At 45.2% G+C, this 17,449-nt stretch overlaps 2 protein-coding genes across 2 annotated transcripts; one reads left to right on the top strand and one right to left on the bottom strand.

Annotated features, from left to right (window-relative positions):
* Positions 1 to 531: 531 nt before the first annotated feature.
* dnajc30b (DnaJ (Hsp40) homolog, subfamily C, member 30b) lies at positions 532 to 2,663 on the bottom strand. The gene has a single exon (XM_079482373.1). It carries the CDS (start codon positions 2,595 to 2,597, stop codon positions 2,013 to 2,015), a length of 585 nt encoding a protein of 194 aa, XP_079338499.1. The 5' UTR covers positions 2,598 to 2,663; the 3' UTR covers positions 532 to 2,012.
* A 2,084-nt stretch (positions 2,664 to 4,747) lies between these two features.
* On the top strand, positions 4,748 to 10,072 carry bud23 (BUD23 rRNA methyltransferase and ribosome maturation factor). The gene is made up of 12 exons (XM_079481285.1): positions 4,748 to 5,226; positions 5,453 to 5,490; positions 5,770 to 5,865; positions 5,942 to 6,024; positions 6,603 to 6,699; positions 6,777 to 6,873; positions 6,954 to 7,004; positions 7,079 to 7,164; positions 7,244 to 7,289; positions 7,418 to 7,479; positions 7,664 to 7,753; positions 9,342 to 10,072. Exons 1-12 carry the CDS (start codon positions 5,179 to 5,181, stop codon positions 9,394 to 9,396), a joined length of 849 nt encoding a protein of 282 aa, XP_079337411.1. The 5' UTR covers positions 4,748 to 5,178; the 3' UTR covers positions 9,397 to 10,072.
* Positions 10,073 to 17,449: the final 7,377 nt, after the last annotated feature.

Genomic DNA, 17,449 nt, shown 5'->3' on the forward strand with positions numbered 1-17,449 from the left:
CTATAATCTTCACAGCTGACCACTGTTTAATGTTTCAGTACTTATTGCATAGCATGCTGTTTTCTAAAAGGGTGATTATTAAGCCTTTGGGGTGGTGGCATTACAGTCTGGCCAGGTGTGTCTAGTCAATACAGAATGACCCTACATGGACACTACTGCCCCAGCTCATCCAGGTTGCACCATCAGGCTGGAGGCTATAGGGTAACTGCACTTTCTCCGACCTGCGGGATCGGTGGTGTTGTCGTGCAGAGGGTCGTGACCCTTAAGAAGAGTGGAATGTCATACCTCAGCAGACAAGAAGTGGAGTTGTGATGTTATTGGTATAGCCACCACTGTTGTTAGCTTTTGTCTCTATAAATTGTTTGAGATGAAGAATTAACATTGCATGCTTCGACTTATATTGTATATCATTTAAGCATGAATGTTTTACATTTTCCATATATTTCACCGGAAAGTCAAAAACCTTACGTTTTAGTGAGTAGTGTACACAGGGTAATATTAATAGTATAATAAAATGTACATGTTCAGCCTGTAGGTGGCCCTTGACCTTGGTTTAAGTCAAGTCAGCTTTATTTATATAGCGCTTTTTACAATTTTCATTGTTTCAAAGCAGCTGTACAAGAAAACATTGACTATAAGTTAAACATAAAAGGTTATGGAAGTCAAAACACAGGTCAAATATCAGACACACAATAAATTCCTATATGCAGTGTTCATTAAATAAGACTATCAAATTCTAGCAGCCCCCCGGCCAGGCAAACAGTGCAAAACAGTATGCAAACGGTGGCGAGGAACCCAAAACTCCATTGGAGGAGAAAAAAAACCTCGGAGGGAAACCAGGCCTAACCAGGGGATTCCAGTTCCCCTCTGGCAAAAACTGCTGCCTCTCCACAAGCTCGACAGTGCTTGCACAACAAGGCAAAATAACAAAAATAGATTTAAGATTATCATTAATAATCTAATAGCGACTGAAGTTTTGTAGAGTCGCCACGTCCTTCGTCCAGCATTTTTCAGGTCTGGGAATGGATTGCGCCCTGCCCGCTCCGCTCTTGTAACCTTGGAACAATGAGACAAGACTGGCTGAGAGTAGAGTACTGTTCTGCACTCTTTGATGCAACAAATGCATCAGTTGTTATTGGAAGTGTCCCTGGTTCCGGTTGATTTAACTAGTGCAGCCTAGATCTTTGATATATATATATTATGATAGTCTAGTCTAGTGTATGCAAGATTTAACCGGCCTTAAACAAACCTCCCCCGATCAGTCCACACTGAAGTAGCGAGAGAGGTGGGCATCATACATTTGCCAACAACCCGGTTAACACATGCAGGGGCAGGATGGGCGTTTTCCAGGTGTGTGCACACACTTTGAGGCAGATGTGTGTTTTTTTGCCAAGCAGGGGAAAAGCAGCATTGACACCCCTACAATGCTCCATAGATGGAGCTACGCCACTCTATAAGAATATGGTCACCCCTCTCCTTTCTTATCCATCTCTGAAAATGGACAGGGCAAAGTTTGCAGGCGAGTGCTGCCAAAGGGCAAATGTAACTGCCATGTTATTGTCAGGACGGCCGCAGTATCCTGTAGTTGGGTTGGCAGTGATGCATTTTCAGCAGCAACAGGACCAGGCTTGTTCTTCTGTAGTCAAGGATGAGAGTCCGAGCACAAGATTCATCAGTGAGAACTATTGATGATAAGAGCACACATGCGGACACTCATGAGATCACGTGAGGTGATGACACGCTATCTATCATCATGTGTAACATGTGTAATTGACTGGCCAAAGGTGACGTCTTTCATTTCATTCAAATGTTTTATTACAGATGCATTAAACTGTTGCATTGCTGTGTTTGGACTAGATCTGATGACAACACACGAGCTATAGGATTATAAAGACGAAGCGTGTGGACCTGTGCAGATTCTGGCAAATCAAACGTGTTTCTTGCTTTTGAAAAGACCACGAGCCAGCGCCTGGAATAGCACAGAAGGCTTCAGGACATTTCCTACGGATGATTTAAGTTGATCTTAAGTTGATGAGAAGAACTCCTCCAGACAGCAGCAGAAATCCCACCGTCATCTCTGTCAGTTTTCTCACTTTCCATCTCGTGAACTCTTCCCGCTGCTGACGCTGAAACTCTTCTCGTTTGTGTCGCGTCTGTTTCTCTCTCTGCAGCTGCTCGCCGTAGTGAGCTTGGTAGAACGCGTCGAAGTCGAAGCAAGCGTCCGACGCGCGTCGAGGCCCCTGGTGCCGGGCTGACGATGATGGTCGCCCGGCGGCCTGCGCGTCAGAGTGCGTCAGCGCGCCGCGGTCGTATCTCCTCCTGAGCGCGACGCTACCGAGCACGCTGTACGCTTCCGCGATGAGAGTGAAGCGTCGCGCCGCATCGTCGCCGCGGTTCCGGTCTGGATGATGGATCAAGGATTGTTTATAATAGGCCGTCTTGATCTGCGCCTGCGTCGCGTTCGGGGAAATGTTCAGGATGTCGTAATACGCGGTCCGGCTACTGTGAGGTGAAGCTGACGCGTCAGTGTCTCTCCCGCGACTGTAAACGCGCGTTCCTGTCAGAAACACGCGGTAACTTCTGATGTGAACGCGCATGTCTGTATTCCTCCGGACGCATTGATCGCAGAACAATATTCCCGGAGAACACGCGCGTGCGCAGTACTTTACTTCTTACACAGGTCGTGACCTCTCTCGGTGGAACTAAACGCTACTTCCGGCAACACTGACAGGAACCAATCAGATTCAGTTACTCGCGTATCACTGACCAATGAGATGTAGGCTACCCAGCGAACACAAAACGTTTTTACAACTTTTAACGAAGTTGCATTTTGGTTAACCCACCCTAGATTGAAAAAATGCAACCACAAATAAAACTTTTTAAGACGTAAAGAAATCGTGTGACTACAACGAAAACAAAAACAGATTATTATTACTTTATTAATCCTAGGCCTAGCCAGTAAAATAAGTAGAACGTCGTTGTGAAACCTTGTTAATTATACTCAAGTTATTGAAATTAATCCTAATGTTTTAAATGTCACGTCTTCATTTTTACAATATTTATTGTTACATATTGATACATCATTATAAGTGACTGTTAAAATACCATGTGCTAGATTTTGTCATGCACCATGTAGTCTATAGTGTGACAAAAGATGAATGAATAAATTGGTCAAGAAACATTACTAGTCTTTGAACTTAGTGGTCACTAAAATCTTTTAAATATTAAATTAGAGAGTTAACATGGTGTGAGCAGGTTCCCACAGCCAGTCCAGCTCTCTGGTCAGCGGAGTCTGGTGCCTGCTGCCCCGCTCCAAAAAACATCTGGGGAAACTTCTTCCACCACGGTGAAGGGAGATCCTCTCTGCGCCAGGGCCTGCTCAACAAAGTTCAGAGAGCTCCCTTGAGGATCAAATATATTCTGAGTTCTGAGAGGTCTGTTGAGGCCGAGTGTCTTATCTGCAACATGCCGGGCAAGGAAAAACAGGGAGTGCATCCAAATGCAGTTTAAGGTTCTTTAATAAATCCACAGAGCGACATAAGGTCCAAGAGCGACATAAGGTCCAAGAGCGACATTTTAATTTAGTCATTTAGCAGGAAACATTGGAAGCAATTATAACAACATAGGCAACAAAATACATAAGTGCATCAAAACTAGTCCATTAAAGCCTTCCACAGTATACAAAGCTAAGAACAGTGAGGTTAGTAAGGTTTTTTTTAATAAAGAAAGAAAGGGAAGAGAATTAGGAAAAATCAATCAGCGACGTGTTGACGGAAGAGATGCGTTTTTAGGTGTTTTTTAAAGATGGCAACCGAGTCTGCTGATCTTGTAGCAGCTGGTAGATCATTCCACCAATGTGGAACAGATCCAGTGAAGGTACGGGAGAGTGACTTTTTTCCTTTTTGGGATGGTACCACTAGTCGTTGTTCCTTTGCAGACCGCAGTGATCTGGCAGGAACATAGATCTGCATTAGCGAGTGGAGATACGATGGTGCAGATCCGGTGTTGGTCTTGTAGGCCAGGAGCAAAGCTTTGAACTCTATGCGGGCGGCAACAGGGAGCCAGTGTAACCTGATGAAGAGCGGAGTTACATGCGCTCTCTTCGGTTCATTGAAGACCATTCTTGCCGACATAAGGTCCAAGAGCGACATAAACCGGTGGACAATCACAAGACACAATGCATGATGGGAAATGGAGTCTTTGACTAAAACACAGGCAGAACCAGAGCAAAATGGCACCCTCAGGTGGAGAACCGAGATGCACACAACAGGCTGTGACAACCATTGATTTTCACACAATCGTGACCAATATACGTTTGAAAGTATCCAGTACGGTTACCAAATAAACCTTACCCTGTTGGTTCAATATTTTCTGTAACTAATTTGGCTTTCAAGTTATACTGATAACAATAAAAAACATTCATGAAAATTCCATTGTACATACTTTATTATTAAAGCAACACTTGGTTAAAAAACTTGAATGACAGAATGTGTTATTACATGCTGTCCATAATCTTTCCAAGTGGGAAACCTCAAAAATATTTCCTAGTGGTGAAGCCTTCTGCTGTTTCTATCGTGTGTCTTGATATTTTAACATATTACACCACGAGAACATGAAGCGAAATTAAACGAAGAAGATAGAACATCTCTGCATTGATACCTCAATGGCAGTGATTCCCATAATGCACTTCTATTCTCCCAAGTGTGACGTCACCTGATAAAGACCAATTTCATGCAATTATAGGGACGTGGTGCAAATAGATCAGGGGTTCCTAACCCTGATCCTCAAGGACATCTGACCTGATTGTTTTCCAACTAACCCTGCATAACAAACTATGACAGCAAGGCTCACATTCAGTTAGTCACGTGTCCAGGTGTGTGTACATTCAGGAACTGTTTTTTCTTTCAGGATTTTCGATGCTGTTCCGTTTGATAATAAAAACAATAACAGAAAGACAAAAAAGCGCTCGTGTGGTCACCCACATGTCTGAAATAGAGATGCTGGCGTATAAACGCCGTTCATCCGTTTACGTGATGTTTAAGTATCGCTTCGCGTGCGCTGTCGCCTGAAGATGACGTCATCAGCCTGCTTCAGTCCATGTGTGTATATGGGTGGTGTTGGACAACACGCATCGTCTTATTTCACAGTTTGTCTGCTGGGTAACGTTCAATTATCAACATGTCTTCAAGCTGTCGCAGACCCGAACACACGGCTCCTCCTGAGGTGGTGAGTGATGACGCAACATTTCTCCTGCGACTGCGCTTTAAACATGTTTACCTTCTGTGTATATGCTGTTTATAGAATGATACGATGTTTACACGTGTCACAACACTTTCTAGCTGTTGCATTTGCTTGCTAGGTTATATTCACGCCAAGAAAACATATTTCTTTAGTAGTGAAAACATTCAAATCCAGATGTTAACCATATTAACAGCTGTGCTGGTTTTTACAGTTCTACAATGAGGAGGAGGCCAAAAAGTACTCGCAGAAGTAAGTGATGACAAAATGAAAAGTAAAGATGTTCGCTGGCAGTGTTGTACTGCCCTGGTGATAATACACACACACACACACACACACACCATGAGATATAAAGCACTTCTCTTGAGTCCATCTGTAACATGATGCACAAGAATCAAATATCTCAATCCTAGAGACACGTGTGGCCGTCACAGCATCTTACATTTGGTTGTGTCTCTACCATGTGTTGACTCGGCCGTCTGCCATAGAGTGAAAGCGCTGTAGATAAACATTGAAATGTGTGTTGTGTAGCTCTCGTATGATCGAGATCCAGACGCAGATGTCAGAACGTGCCGTTGAGCTCCTGTGTCTTCCAGAAGACCAGCCGTGTTATCTGCTGGATGTTGGGTATGTGTGGATATGAGTTGGATTCACTGCACGCTCTGTCTTCACTGTCTAATATGACATTCACATTGATTTTCAGCTGTGGCTCTGGACTCAGTGGAGATCATTTAACTGAAGTTGGTCACTTCTGGGTTGGTGTGGACATCAGTACAGCCATGCTGGGTAAATAGACACACACAAACAGCGTCGTGAAGCGTATGGCTGAGGAGCTGAATATGTATTGGTCGGCTGAAATCTCACATTTGGAGCACAGAGAGTGAATAAGTGCATAGGAGCAGCTTCCTGTTTTAAAGCACGAGCCAATGACAGTGTTCCAGTGTGACAGAGGAGCATATGATTGGTGAAATGAACGAGTCTGAAGCAGAGTGACCTGCTATTTCTCGTTCATGAACGCAAGAAGCGAATCCGTCGTCTCAGTTATGAGCGAGCCGAACGACCTGGTTCATCTTGTTCATGAAGGAAATGAGCAGATCTGCCATTCTTAGCTCATTATTCACTGGCGATGTGACAGCCATTACAAAAAAAACAACGGTGACAGCAGCAGCAGCAGGGTGACTTCCTGTTGTATTACAAATTCTTCTTTTCATATTTCAGCAGAAATCTTACTTGTGTTTTTTTATGAAATAAGTTGTGACCCAGATGGACACTCGTCGTCATTCATTATCCCACTAGACCAGAAGTGTCCAAACTGTGCCATGGAGCAGAATGAGAATGAAGTGTTGTTCATGTGTGTTCTTCAGATGTGGCTTTAGATCGAGACGTGGAAGGAGGTCTGGTGCTGGGAGACATGGGTGAAGGAATGCCCTTCCGAGCGGGAACGTTCGACGGCTGTATAAGGTCCGTCTGACGTCAAGTCTTCATGGTTTCACGTGGATCTGTTTGTGTGGGTTGATCGTGAATGTTTGTGCTGTCAGTATTTCAGCTCTGCAGTGGTTGTGTAATGCAGATAAGAAGACGCACAGTCCTCCGAGGAGACTCTACCGCTTCTTCAGCACGCTCTACTCTTCCCTGGTGAGCAGCACACATTTCATCTTCTCCGCCATTAAACATCTGGACCTTTTTTCACATTGATCATGTTGGGTTTTTTTAAGGCAAGAGGCGCTCGTGCCGTCTTCCAGATTTACCCTGAAAACTCTGAGCAGGTCTGTTTTTCGTGTTGCTGGCACATTCACCATCCTAGTCAGAATCTGTATGATGATGTTGTTGTTGTCCTCAGCTGGAGCTGATCACAGCTCAGGCCATGAAAGCAGGATTCACCGGCGGGATGGTGGTGGATTATCCCAACAGCAGCAAAGCCAAAAAGTAACTCCAGCCGTCGGTTTCTTTCATTCTTGTTGCTCAGCACAGATATATTTGATTGTAATCTTTATGTCTTCTGAAGGTTTTTCCTGTGTTTATTTGCTGGAGTATCAGGTGTTTTACCCAAGGTATGTACACGCACACACTTTATTCAAAGCAACTTTGCTTGCACGTGCTCTAACCACTGACCTTCAGGAAAGCACAGAGATTGAGGTGAGTGAACGCTCTGTGTGTGTGTGTGTACACTTTAATTCAGGGTTTGGATTCGGAGGCCACTGACAGATGTCTATCATCTCAAGCTCAGTTTACAGCACAGAGGTAAACACTTTTATCCACTTCCTTCATCTTTGTTAATGTTAGTTCATGTGTTCTGTGCATCACAAGTACCACTTGGAACTGAAAATGAAGAAAGTCTCTTAGGTTGTGTTAACAACTGTAGTTAGTAGCACATGGAACACTATTGTCATATGTTACCGATGGTTTTGTTTAATCTGTCTTTAAGGTCACGTTTTAAGAATTTGAAGGGGAAATCAGTGAAGAAGGGTAAAGACTGGGTCTTAGAAAAGAAGCAACGGCGCCGCCGGCAGGGAAAGTATGTATGACATTCTTTTAAAATATGTGTTTAATCTTATTTGATTAAAAGTAGTGAATCTTCAAAACACCAGGGCCTGGTTTCACAGACCAGACTAAATTGCTTTTATAAAAATGCCTTGGGGAAAAAACATTACTGCTGTGCATCTTGAGACAATACAACGGCACTGACATGCAGTATACTGCCCGTCCCTAAAAAAGTCACACACTAATATTTCGTTGGACCACTTTAAGCTTTGATAATGGCACACATTCGCCGCAGAATCGTTTCAAACAGCTTCTGCAATGTCCAGTATGTTAGTTTTGATCTTGTATTGATGATGGGAGAGTCAGACTGCTCCGCAAAGTCTTTTCCAGCACATCCAAAGATTCTCAATGGGGTTAAGGTCTGGACTCTGTGGTGGCCAATCCATGCTCCTGATGAGTCCTGGTATTGTCATCTTGGAATATGCCTGTGCCATCATGGAAGAAAATAGACATTGATGGAATAACCTGGTCATTCGGTATATTCAGGTAGTCGGCTGACCTCATTCTTTGGGCACATACTGTTGCTAAACCTAGACCTCCAATCCAATGGGAGGCTCTTACCTATTTGCGTGGCTAAATCCAGTTGGATGGGCAGTGTATTTTTAGATGTGTTGGTACAAGCTGTTTTCAGTGTAGTCCGGGACTATAGCCTAAAGCCTTGTCTGTGAAACCGGGCATGGAAGTATCTCCATGGGCCTCACAGTGATTTGTTGAGCAGTTACAAACATCATTATTGTTACAGCAGCTAATCTGCTCTAGGTTTGGCGAGGGTGCAACCGGCTGTACAGACACAACAAACACTTAAATGTCCAGTCTTGGACATCTTGAGCATTATATAATATTTATTACATTACATGAAAGATGCCATTACATTGCTTCTGTACTTTTGCGTTTCGCATCCTCCACAAAGTCTCCTCTCTAGGTGTATGAGCACACTTGTTCAATCATTTGTGCACACACTGCCCCCACTGGTGACAGCCAAAAATGCATTACGTTCACAATGAACAATGGCTCCTACAATTCTCTTATTCTATTATTACAAGTATGATCAGCCAACCTCTCACCTTAAACACGGTTTTTAATGATTATTATTCATATTTTAAAGTGGCCCTAACTCAGTTTTTTGTGTATCTCATGTTAATCTTGAGTACTTACAGAAGAGTATCGCACCCTTCAAATATCCGAGTATTTAGTTTGATCACATTTATAAAAGACAAATGCAGCTGTACCATTATTTCTGAAACATGTGACTCTAAGAGGGACTAAGAAAAGTTGTAACGTGACAATTTTTCATGTTCGAAAAAAACTTTCCAAAACCTGTGGGAGTATATCCAGCACAGAAATACGACCTCATACGTCCAACTCGTTCTATGACACACCGTTGCAGGTCCGCTTTAAGAACTGTTTCGAAGAGTTGATTGTTTTTTGCCGGTGTTCGACCTTAAATCCATTCTGGGCCCAGACAGACGGCTCTTTCTGTCAAAGTGTTTTGTTTTTGAACAGTTTGTACTGTTTTGCATTTTGTCTTGTGATCTGCAGCTTTGGTGTTTTTGCCTCTGTAGGGAAGTGAGAGAGGACACCAAGTACACGGGTCGTCAGAGGAGACCTCGATTCTGAGCCTTCAGCTGTATAACCTCAGTCGTTCTGAATATAACACATCCAGATCCCCTGATGTATTCTGAAGTGATAAAGATGTCTCTCAGGAAATCAGCAAAACCGTTGTAATGACTGTAGTATTAAGAGATGTCTTCACACAGCAGGAGGACGGTCATAAACTGTGTGCTTCACTGGAATGATTTGAATGTTAACTCATTATAACAAAAACAGTGAGCAACCTTTTTATTTTCAATTACACATCTTCAGAAGTTTTTCGTCCCAATAAAACTGTTGTAAATTGACACTAGCCTACTATTTTTACTTAAAAATAAAAAACCTGAAAACATCTTTTGCTGTTTTACAGCGATGCATATTAATTTACCTCATTTCATTTACTTTTAAAATATGGTTCTATAAATTATTCAGTTCTTTATTTCTATTATGCATTGTTGCGAGCAGTGATACAGAACATACATCGTAGAACAGACAGTAGAGAAATAAGAAAATGAAAATATTGTAATAAAAGTGAAAAATATTTAATAATAGTTGTGAAACGGATACACGACATGTTCAATGACATATACATGAGCAACACTAGCTGTGTCGATATGTATTAATATGACTATATGTGTTGAGAGGTACATCAGTGACCGTAACTATATGTGAAAAAAATTTTAACATTCTTCTGTATTTCATGTATTTAAAAGTTAAAGACTGTCAAGTGGTAGAGAACTTTATTAATTAACAGATAGGAAAGGCACACTTGTTTTAATGGGTTTGAATAGTAGAAAAAAATTATACATTTAATAAAGACACCAGTTGCAAAGCCAACAATATTAGAAGGTTGGCTTTCATTCATACAATAATTCTACATTCATTCTGAGATTCAAATAAGAAATTATTAGAATGTAAAATAATTTTTTAATCATTTGACAGCACTAAAATAAACACATGTTACACAAAATCACAAATTTCTTTGACAGATTGGCTAGCATCAGCAGAAATACAGTTATGACAGCCGTGTATTTACGCTTTAACACTGGTCTGCTTATAGTTTATCTAGTGTTATTTAACCCATCATCATTCATTCATTTTCTACCGCTTTTCCGGGGACGGGTCGCGGGGGCAGCAGTCTAAGCAGAGATGCCCAGACATCCCTCACCCTAGACACTTCCTCCAGCTCTTCCGGGGGGACACCGAGGCTTTCCCAGGCCAGCCGGGAGACATAGTCCCACCAGCATGTCCTAGGTCTTCCCCGGGGTCTCCTCCCGGTCGGACGGGCCCGGGGCACCTTCCGGGGAAGGCGTCCAGTAGGCATCCGTAACAGATGCCCAAGCCACCTCAGCTGACCCCTCTCGATGTGGAGGAGCAGCGGCTCTACTCCGAGCTCCTCCCGGGTGACCGAGCTTCTCACCCTATCTCTAAGGGATCGCCCAGCCACCCTGCGGAGGAAGCTCATTTCTTCCGCCTGTATCCGGGATCTTGTCCTTTCGGTCATGACCATAGGTGAGAGTAGGAACGTAGATTGACCGGTAAATTGAGAGCTTCGCTTGCAGCTCAGCTCTTTCTTCACCACGACGGACCGGTACATCGACCGCATTACTGCAGAAGCTGCACCGATCCGTCTGTCAATCTCCCGTTCCATCCTTCCCTCACTCGTGAACAAGACCCCGAGATACTTAAACTCCTCCACTTGAGGAAGGAACTCTCCCACCCTTTTCCGACTGAGGACCATGGCCTCGGATTTGGAGGTACTGATTTTCATTCCAGCCGCTTCACACTCTGCTGTAAACCGTCCCAGTGCATGCTAAAGTTCCTGGTTTGAAGGGGACAACACGACAACATCATCTGCAAATAGCAGAGATGAGATCGTGTGGTCCCCAAACCTGACACCCTCCGGCCCCTGGCTGCGCCTAGAAATTCTGTCCATAAAAATTACGAACAGAACCGGTGACAAAGGGCAGCCCTGCCGGAGTCCGACATGCACTGGGAACAGGTCTGACTTACTGCCGGCAATGCGAACCAAGCTCCTGCTTCGGCCGTACAGGGACCTGACAGCCCTTAGTAAAGGACCACAGACCCCATACTCCCGAAGCACCCTCCACAGGATGCCACGAGGGACACAGTCGAATGCCTTCTCCAAATCCACAAAACACATGTGGATTGGTTGAGCAAACTCCCATGAACCCTCCAGCACCCTGTAGAGGGTGTAGAGCTGGTCCAGCGTTCCACGGCCTGGACGAAAACCACACTGTTCCTCCTGAATCCGAGGTTCTACTATCGGCCGTATTCTCCTCTCCAGTACCCTGGCATAGACTTTCCCGGGAAGGCTGAGAAGTGTGATCCCCCTGTAGTTGGAACACACCCTCCTGTCCCCCTTCTTAAAAAGAGGGACCACCACCCCGGTCTGCCATCCCAGAGGCACTGTCCCCGACCGCCACGCGATGCTGCAGAGGCGTGTCAGCCAAGACAGCCCCACAACATCCAGAGACTTGAGGTACTCAGGGCGAATCTCATCCACCCCCGGTGCCTTGCACCTGAGGAGTTTCTTGACTACCTCAGTGACTTCGGCTTGGGTGATGGACGAGTCCACCTCTGAGCCCTCAACCTCTGCTTCCTCAATGGAGGACGTGACGGTGGGATTGAGGAGATCCTCGATGTACTCCTTCTACCGTCCGACGACATCCCCAGTTGAGGTCAACAGCCTCCCACCTCCACTGTAAACAGCGTTGGTAGGGCACTGTTTCCCTCTCCTGAGGCGCCGGACGGTTTGCCAGAATCTCTTCGAGGCCAGTCGATAGTCCTTCTCCATGGCCTCACCAAACTCCTCCCAGGCCCGAGTTTTTGCCTCCTCAACCACCCGGGCAGCAGTCCGCTTGGCCTGCCGGTACCTGTCAGCTGCCTCAGGAGTCCCACAAGCCAACCAGGCCCGATAAGACTCCTTCTTCAGCTTGACGGTTTCCCTTACTTCCGGTGTCCACCACCGGGTTCGGGGATTCCCTCCTCGACAGGCACCGGAGACCTTACGGCCACAGCTCCGAGTGGCCGCTTCAACAATGGAGGTGGAGAACATGGTCCACTCGGACTCAATATCTCTGGCCTCCCTCGGGATCCGGTTGAAGCTCTGCCGGAGGTGGGAGTTAAAGATCTCGGCAGGAGACTCGGCCAGGCGTTCCCAGCAGACCCTTACAGTACGTTTGGGTCTGCCCAGGTGGTGATCAGTTGATAGCTCCGCCCCTCTCTTAACCCGAGTGTCCAAAACATATGGTCGCAGGTCAGATGAAACGACCACAAAGTCGATCATCGACCTGCGGCCTAGGGTGTCCTGGTGCCACGTGTACTGATGGACACCCTTATGCTTGAACATGGTGTTCGTTATAGACAAACTGTGGCTAGCACAGAAGTCCAATAACTGAACACCGCTCGGGTTCAGATCAGGGGGACCGTTCCTCCCAAACACGCCCCTCCAGGTGTCACTGTCTTTGCCGACATGGGCGTTGAAGTCCCCCAGTAGGACGACGGAGTCCCCAGTCGGAGTATTTACCAGCACCCCTCCCAGAGACTCCAAGAAGGTCGGGTACTCTGCACTGCTGTTCGGCCCGTAGGCACAAACAACAGTGAGAGACCTAACCCCGACCCGTAGGCGCAGGGAAACGACCCTCTCGTTCACCGGGGTAAACGCCAACACATGGCGGGAGAGCTGGGGGGCTATAAGCAGACCCACACCAGCCCGCCGCCTCTCCCCATGGGCAACTCCAGAGTGATGAAGTGTCCATCCTCTCTCGAGGAGTGTGGTTCCAGAGCCCAAGCCATGCGTAGAGGTGATCCCGACTATCTCTAGTCGGAACCTATCAACCTCACGCACCATCTCAGGCTCCTTCCCCGCCAGCGAGGTGACGTTCCGCGTCCCTAGAGCTAGCTTCCGTGTCCAGGGATCAGGCTGTCGAGGCACTCTCCTCCGACTGCCGCCCGATCCACTACGCACCGACCCCCTATGGTCCCTCCCGCAAGTGGTGAGCCCACGGGAAGGCGGCCCCACGTCGCTCCTTCGGGCTGAGCCGGCCGGACCCCGTGGGGAAAAGCCCGGCCACCAGACGCTCGCATACGAGCACCGACCCCGGGCCTGGCTCCAGGGTGGGAGACCCTACCAGGGACATATAGCCCCCGACAACATAGCTCCTAGGGTCACTCGGGTACTCAAACCCCTCCACCACGTTAAGGTGGCGGTTCAAGGAAGGGACCCATCATTATGCCAGACTTAATCTGCTGATTTTTCTTAATTCTGTATTATTTTGCTGATAAATCTGCAGAATTCCGTGGAATAGTTTTACGTAAGAAGCAGAGCCTACACAGAAGCTTACCGATTGGTGCTCAGTTTATATAGATTCAACTAAACTAAATTGGTACTCTGAATTAAACTGAACCAACAGGAAATGTCAAAGCTATATTTATATAAAAGTCTATTCATTTTGTATGCGGTAAGTCATTTTAAAAGTCTGAAATATGAAATTGTACATGCTCAGTCTCATTAATCCATTAGGCTCTAGCAATTCTATCGCATTTTAGGAGGCTTAACGCCAAAAAACAAGGTAACTGAACTTTTAGTTTAGTAAAACATTAGTTAGTTACTTTTCATTAGGGATATTTGTAACTATTACTCATGTTACGATCTAATTCTTAGATCACAACAATATAAAGAAGACGCCACACAACCACTGCATAAATCAATAGATTTATTTAACTTCAGTAAAAAACATGAAATGTCAAGTGATCAGTGTTAATGTATGTCAGCATGTAAATGTAAGTCGTAAGTTCAAGTGACATCAGTTCAACCAAACATAAACAACTAAAGGTCCAAATCAAAACATAATAGGGGAAAATGGATCACATGAGGACTCTGATGCAGCTGTGCGTCTCCCGTAACTCACACATCCCGTCAGCTCTCCGCCAGCTCTCAATGAGCAGCAACATCAGCTCGTAACAAGCCTCTCTACTCTCTCTTTAACCGGGTGTCTTTTAAAGTGCCATGATTACGTTCAGGTGTACAGTTACGCCCTCTAGCAATCAGCCTGTAACTCGGGGACAAACACACAACCACTCACTGAGCCGTCACACTCACTTATGCTATTTTAAACGTTTTTTGGATAAAGAGTTTGCTTTGTTCTGCGTGGATTAATCATTGAGATGCATGGTCATTTTGGTGTCCCCTAAAAATAACTCCACACACAGCTATTAATGTCTAAACCGCTGGCAACAAAAGCGAAGACACCTCTAAATGAAAAGGTCCAAATTGGGCCCAATTAGGCATTTTCCCTCCCCAGTGTCATGTGATTCATTAGTGTTAAAAGGTCTCGGGTGTGTTAAATCTGGTGTTATCACTCTCACTGGTCACTGGAAGTTCAACATGGCACCTCATGGCAAAGAACTCCGTGCATATCTGAAAAAAGAATTGTTGCTCTACATAAAGATGGCATAGGCTATAAGAAGATTGCCAAGACCCTGAAACCGAGCTGCAGCGCGGTGGCCAAGACCATACAGCAGTTTCACAGGACAGATTCTCAACAAAGAAGTTGAGTGCATATGCTCAGTGTCATATCCAGAGGTTGTCTTTGGGAAATAGACATCAAATTGGTCTGTATTTCTGTCCTCCCAGAATAAAGCCCCTTCTAAAGATGATGCACAAGAAAGCCCTAAAACAGTTTGCTGAAGACAAGCAGACTGAGGACATGGATTACTGGAACCACGTTCTGTGGTTTGATGAGACCAAGATAAAAGTATTTGGTGGTGGGAGTGTCGTGGTCTGGGGCTGCTGGCACTGGGGAGCAACAGTTCACTGAGGGAACCATGAATGCCAACATGCATGATCCCCCTCCTCCTGAGACGGGGCCGCAGGGCAGTATTCCAACATGATAACGACCCCAAACACACCCTCAAGACGACCACTGCCTTGAGGAAAGGTAATGGACTGGTCAAGCATGTCTCCAGAGCTAAACCCTATTGAGCATCTGTGGGTCATGTCTCTAACATCCACCAGCTCTGTGATGTCGTCACGGAGTAGTGGAAGAGGACTCCAGGGGAAACCTGTGAAGTTCTAGTGAACTCCATGCCAAAGAGGGTTAAGCCAGTGCTGGAAAATATTGGTGGCCACACAAAATATTGACACTTTGGCCCCATTTGGACATTTTCACTAAGGGGTGCACTCACTTTTGTTGCCAGTGGTTTAGACATTAATGGCTGCGTGTTGTTATTTTGAGGGGACAGCAAATTTACACTGTTATACAAGCCGTACACTCACTACTTTATATTGTAGCAAAGTTTCTTCAGTGTTGTCTGTGTTAAAATAAAATATTTACTAAAATGTGAGGGGTATACTCACTTCTGAGATCCTGTATGTGTGTGATACTGTTAGTTTTTTGAATAAGTTTGGTTTTAGTAAGTTATAAGATGTTTTAAGAAGGGGTGTGGTAACATGATTTCTTTTTTTATGATTGAGTTATTAGAGCATATTGGGGGATCCTGATACAGCGCTCCACGTCGTGCTCACCGTACTGCACAGACTCTGGCTCCAAATGACATCAATGGTAGTAGCCATAACTCTTCATTTTTCTACAACGGAAGTGAAAGGAAGCGTGTTCTCCATATTTTAAACGGTCTAGGGTACAGACTCGTATACCCCTCGTTCATTTTTTAATGTGTTGCAACGCGAGCAGTTACAATAAAGCCGCGCACACTGCCACGTGAAATGAGGCTTCACACACTTAATGCGCGCTACCATCCACTCCACGCTAATGTAATTATGTCATGTGCACCAATGCTATCGTGCGGATGTCTCATGTATAGCTTAATCCGCTCACGTGATGTGTATATACTTGTCAATGAGTTTTCTGCTGAGATCTATGGGGCGCAGATTCCGTGGGGCCCTTCACAACTTATTTGAACTGTAAGAACTTTAAAAACTACATACCCTCATGTTGTTCTGAAAACAAAATTACCTTATTTGTTCACATAAAAGGAAATGAAAAAGTATTTGTAAAATCTTTGAACCACTGATATTGAACTGATCTTGCTCGTTGTGAAGACCCAGTCCCCTGTACCTTTTTGGTCTTCATCAGCACAGCAGGGTCGTGAGGTTAATTGGTTTTTTTGAGATCCCCGCAGCACTCACTTATACTGTGGCTCTCTGTAGCTTGGCTTGAAGCCGGAGGAGAGCAGGGAGCCAGGGTTTGGCAGGTCATCGAGTCCGTGGTGAAGATGGACTCTCTGGGTCTGTTGTTGAGAGATGTTTGCTCGTAAGTGAATTTAATATAACTTAATGCGAACTTGCAATATACACCTGTGTTACAGTCATCTGCTGTTCAGCCGCGCACTACGTGCTACCATTGCGCGCTCCCATTGTGGCATGAACGGAATATGTAACGTTACTGCTCATGCACGAGACTCATGTGAACATAAAACGAGTCCACTTTGCTCATGTTTCTATTGACAAATTATGATACTGTAGTGCCACGGCATAGAAAGACAAATTCTGTGTGAATGGCTGGTGCACAGTGAAATGGGACCCCTCTGAAACAGTGTCGCACTGCGCCATGTTCCGCACATTGTTTAAGCTACATTCACCGGTAATGCGGTATATTAAAAATTCATATAATAACAAAAATACACGCCGGAATTCGGTATGAACCAGTATACCGCCCAGCACTAGCCGTGTGCTTTTTGTCAGGACTCTGTCCTTCCTCTCCCTGGGCAGAGTCGTGACATCTTTCAGGTTTCTGTTGTGTTATTTGTGGAGACACGTGACTTTTGTTGTGACTTGGCACCACGTGTCCTCCTGTCATGTCTCTTAGCCCTGCCCTCCTGTCTCCCGTAATCCTACCATTAGTGTTTAGTCTTGTCACCCTCCCTGGTCTATCTTCCCCTTAGTGTTTCATTCCACTCACCTGCTCTGTGCAATCATGTTCGCTTTTCCTTAGTGTTTCTTCCCAGTCACCTGCCGCCACTCTCCTTGTGTAACTAGCCCTCGTTAGTGTTTTCATTTATCTAGCCCCAGTTTCTCTCTGTCCCTTGTTGGTTCATT

The sequence above is a fragment of the Barbatula barbatula genome (genome assembly GCF_947034865.1).
Source record: "Barbatula barbatula genome assembly, chromosome: 19".
In the NCBI taxonomy this organism is placed as follows: domain Eukaryota; kingdom Metazoa; phylum Chordata; class Actinopteri; order Cypriniformes; family Nemacheilidae; genus Barbatula; species Barbatula barbatula.

Bases quoted from the DNA above. Each gene is read 5' to 3' on its own strand.
- dnajc30b (XM_079482373.1), bottom strand. From the start codon at position 2,597: ATGCGCGTTCACATCAGAAGTTACCGCGTGTTTCTGACAGGAACGCGC.
- bud23 (XM_079481285.1), top strand. From the start codon at position 5,179: ATGTCTTCAAGCTGTCGCAGACCCGAACACACGGCTCCTCCTGAGGTG. The intron at 7,005-7,078 runs GTCTGTTTTTCG...TGTTGTCCTCAG, and splicing joins ACCCTGAAAACTCTGAGCAG to CTGGAGCTGATCACAGCTCA. The intron at 7,480-7,663 runs GTAAACACTTTT...TCTGTCTTTAAG, and splicing joins GCTCAGTTTACAGCACAGAG to GTCACGTTTTAAGAATTTGA.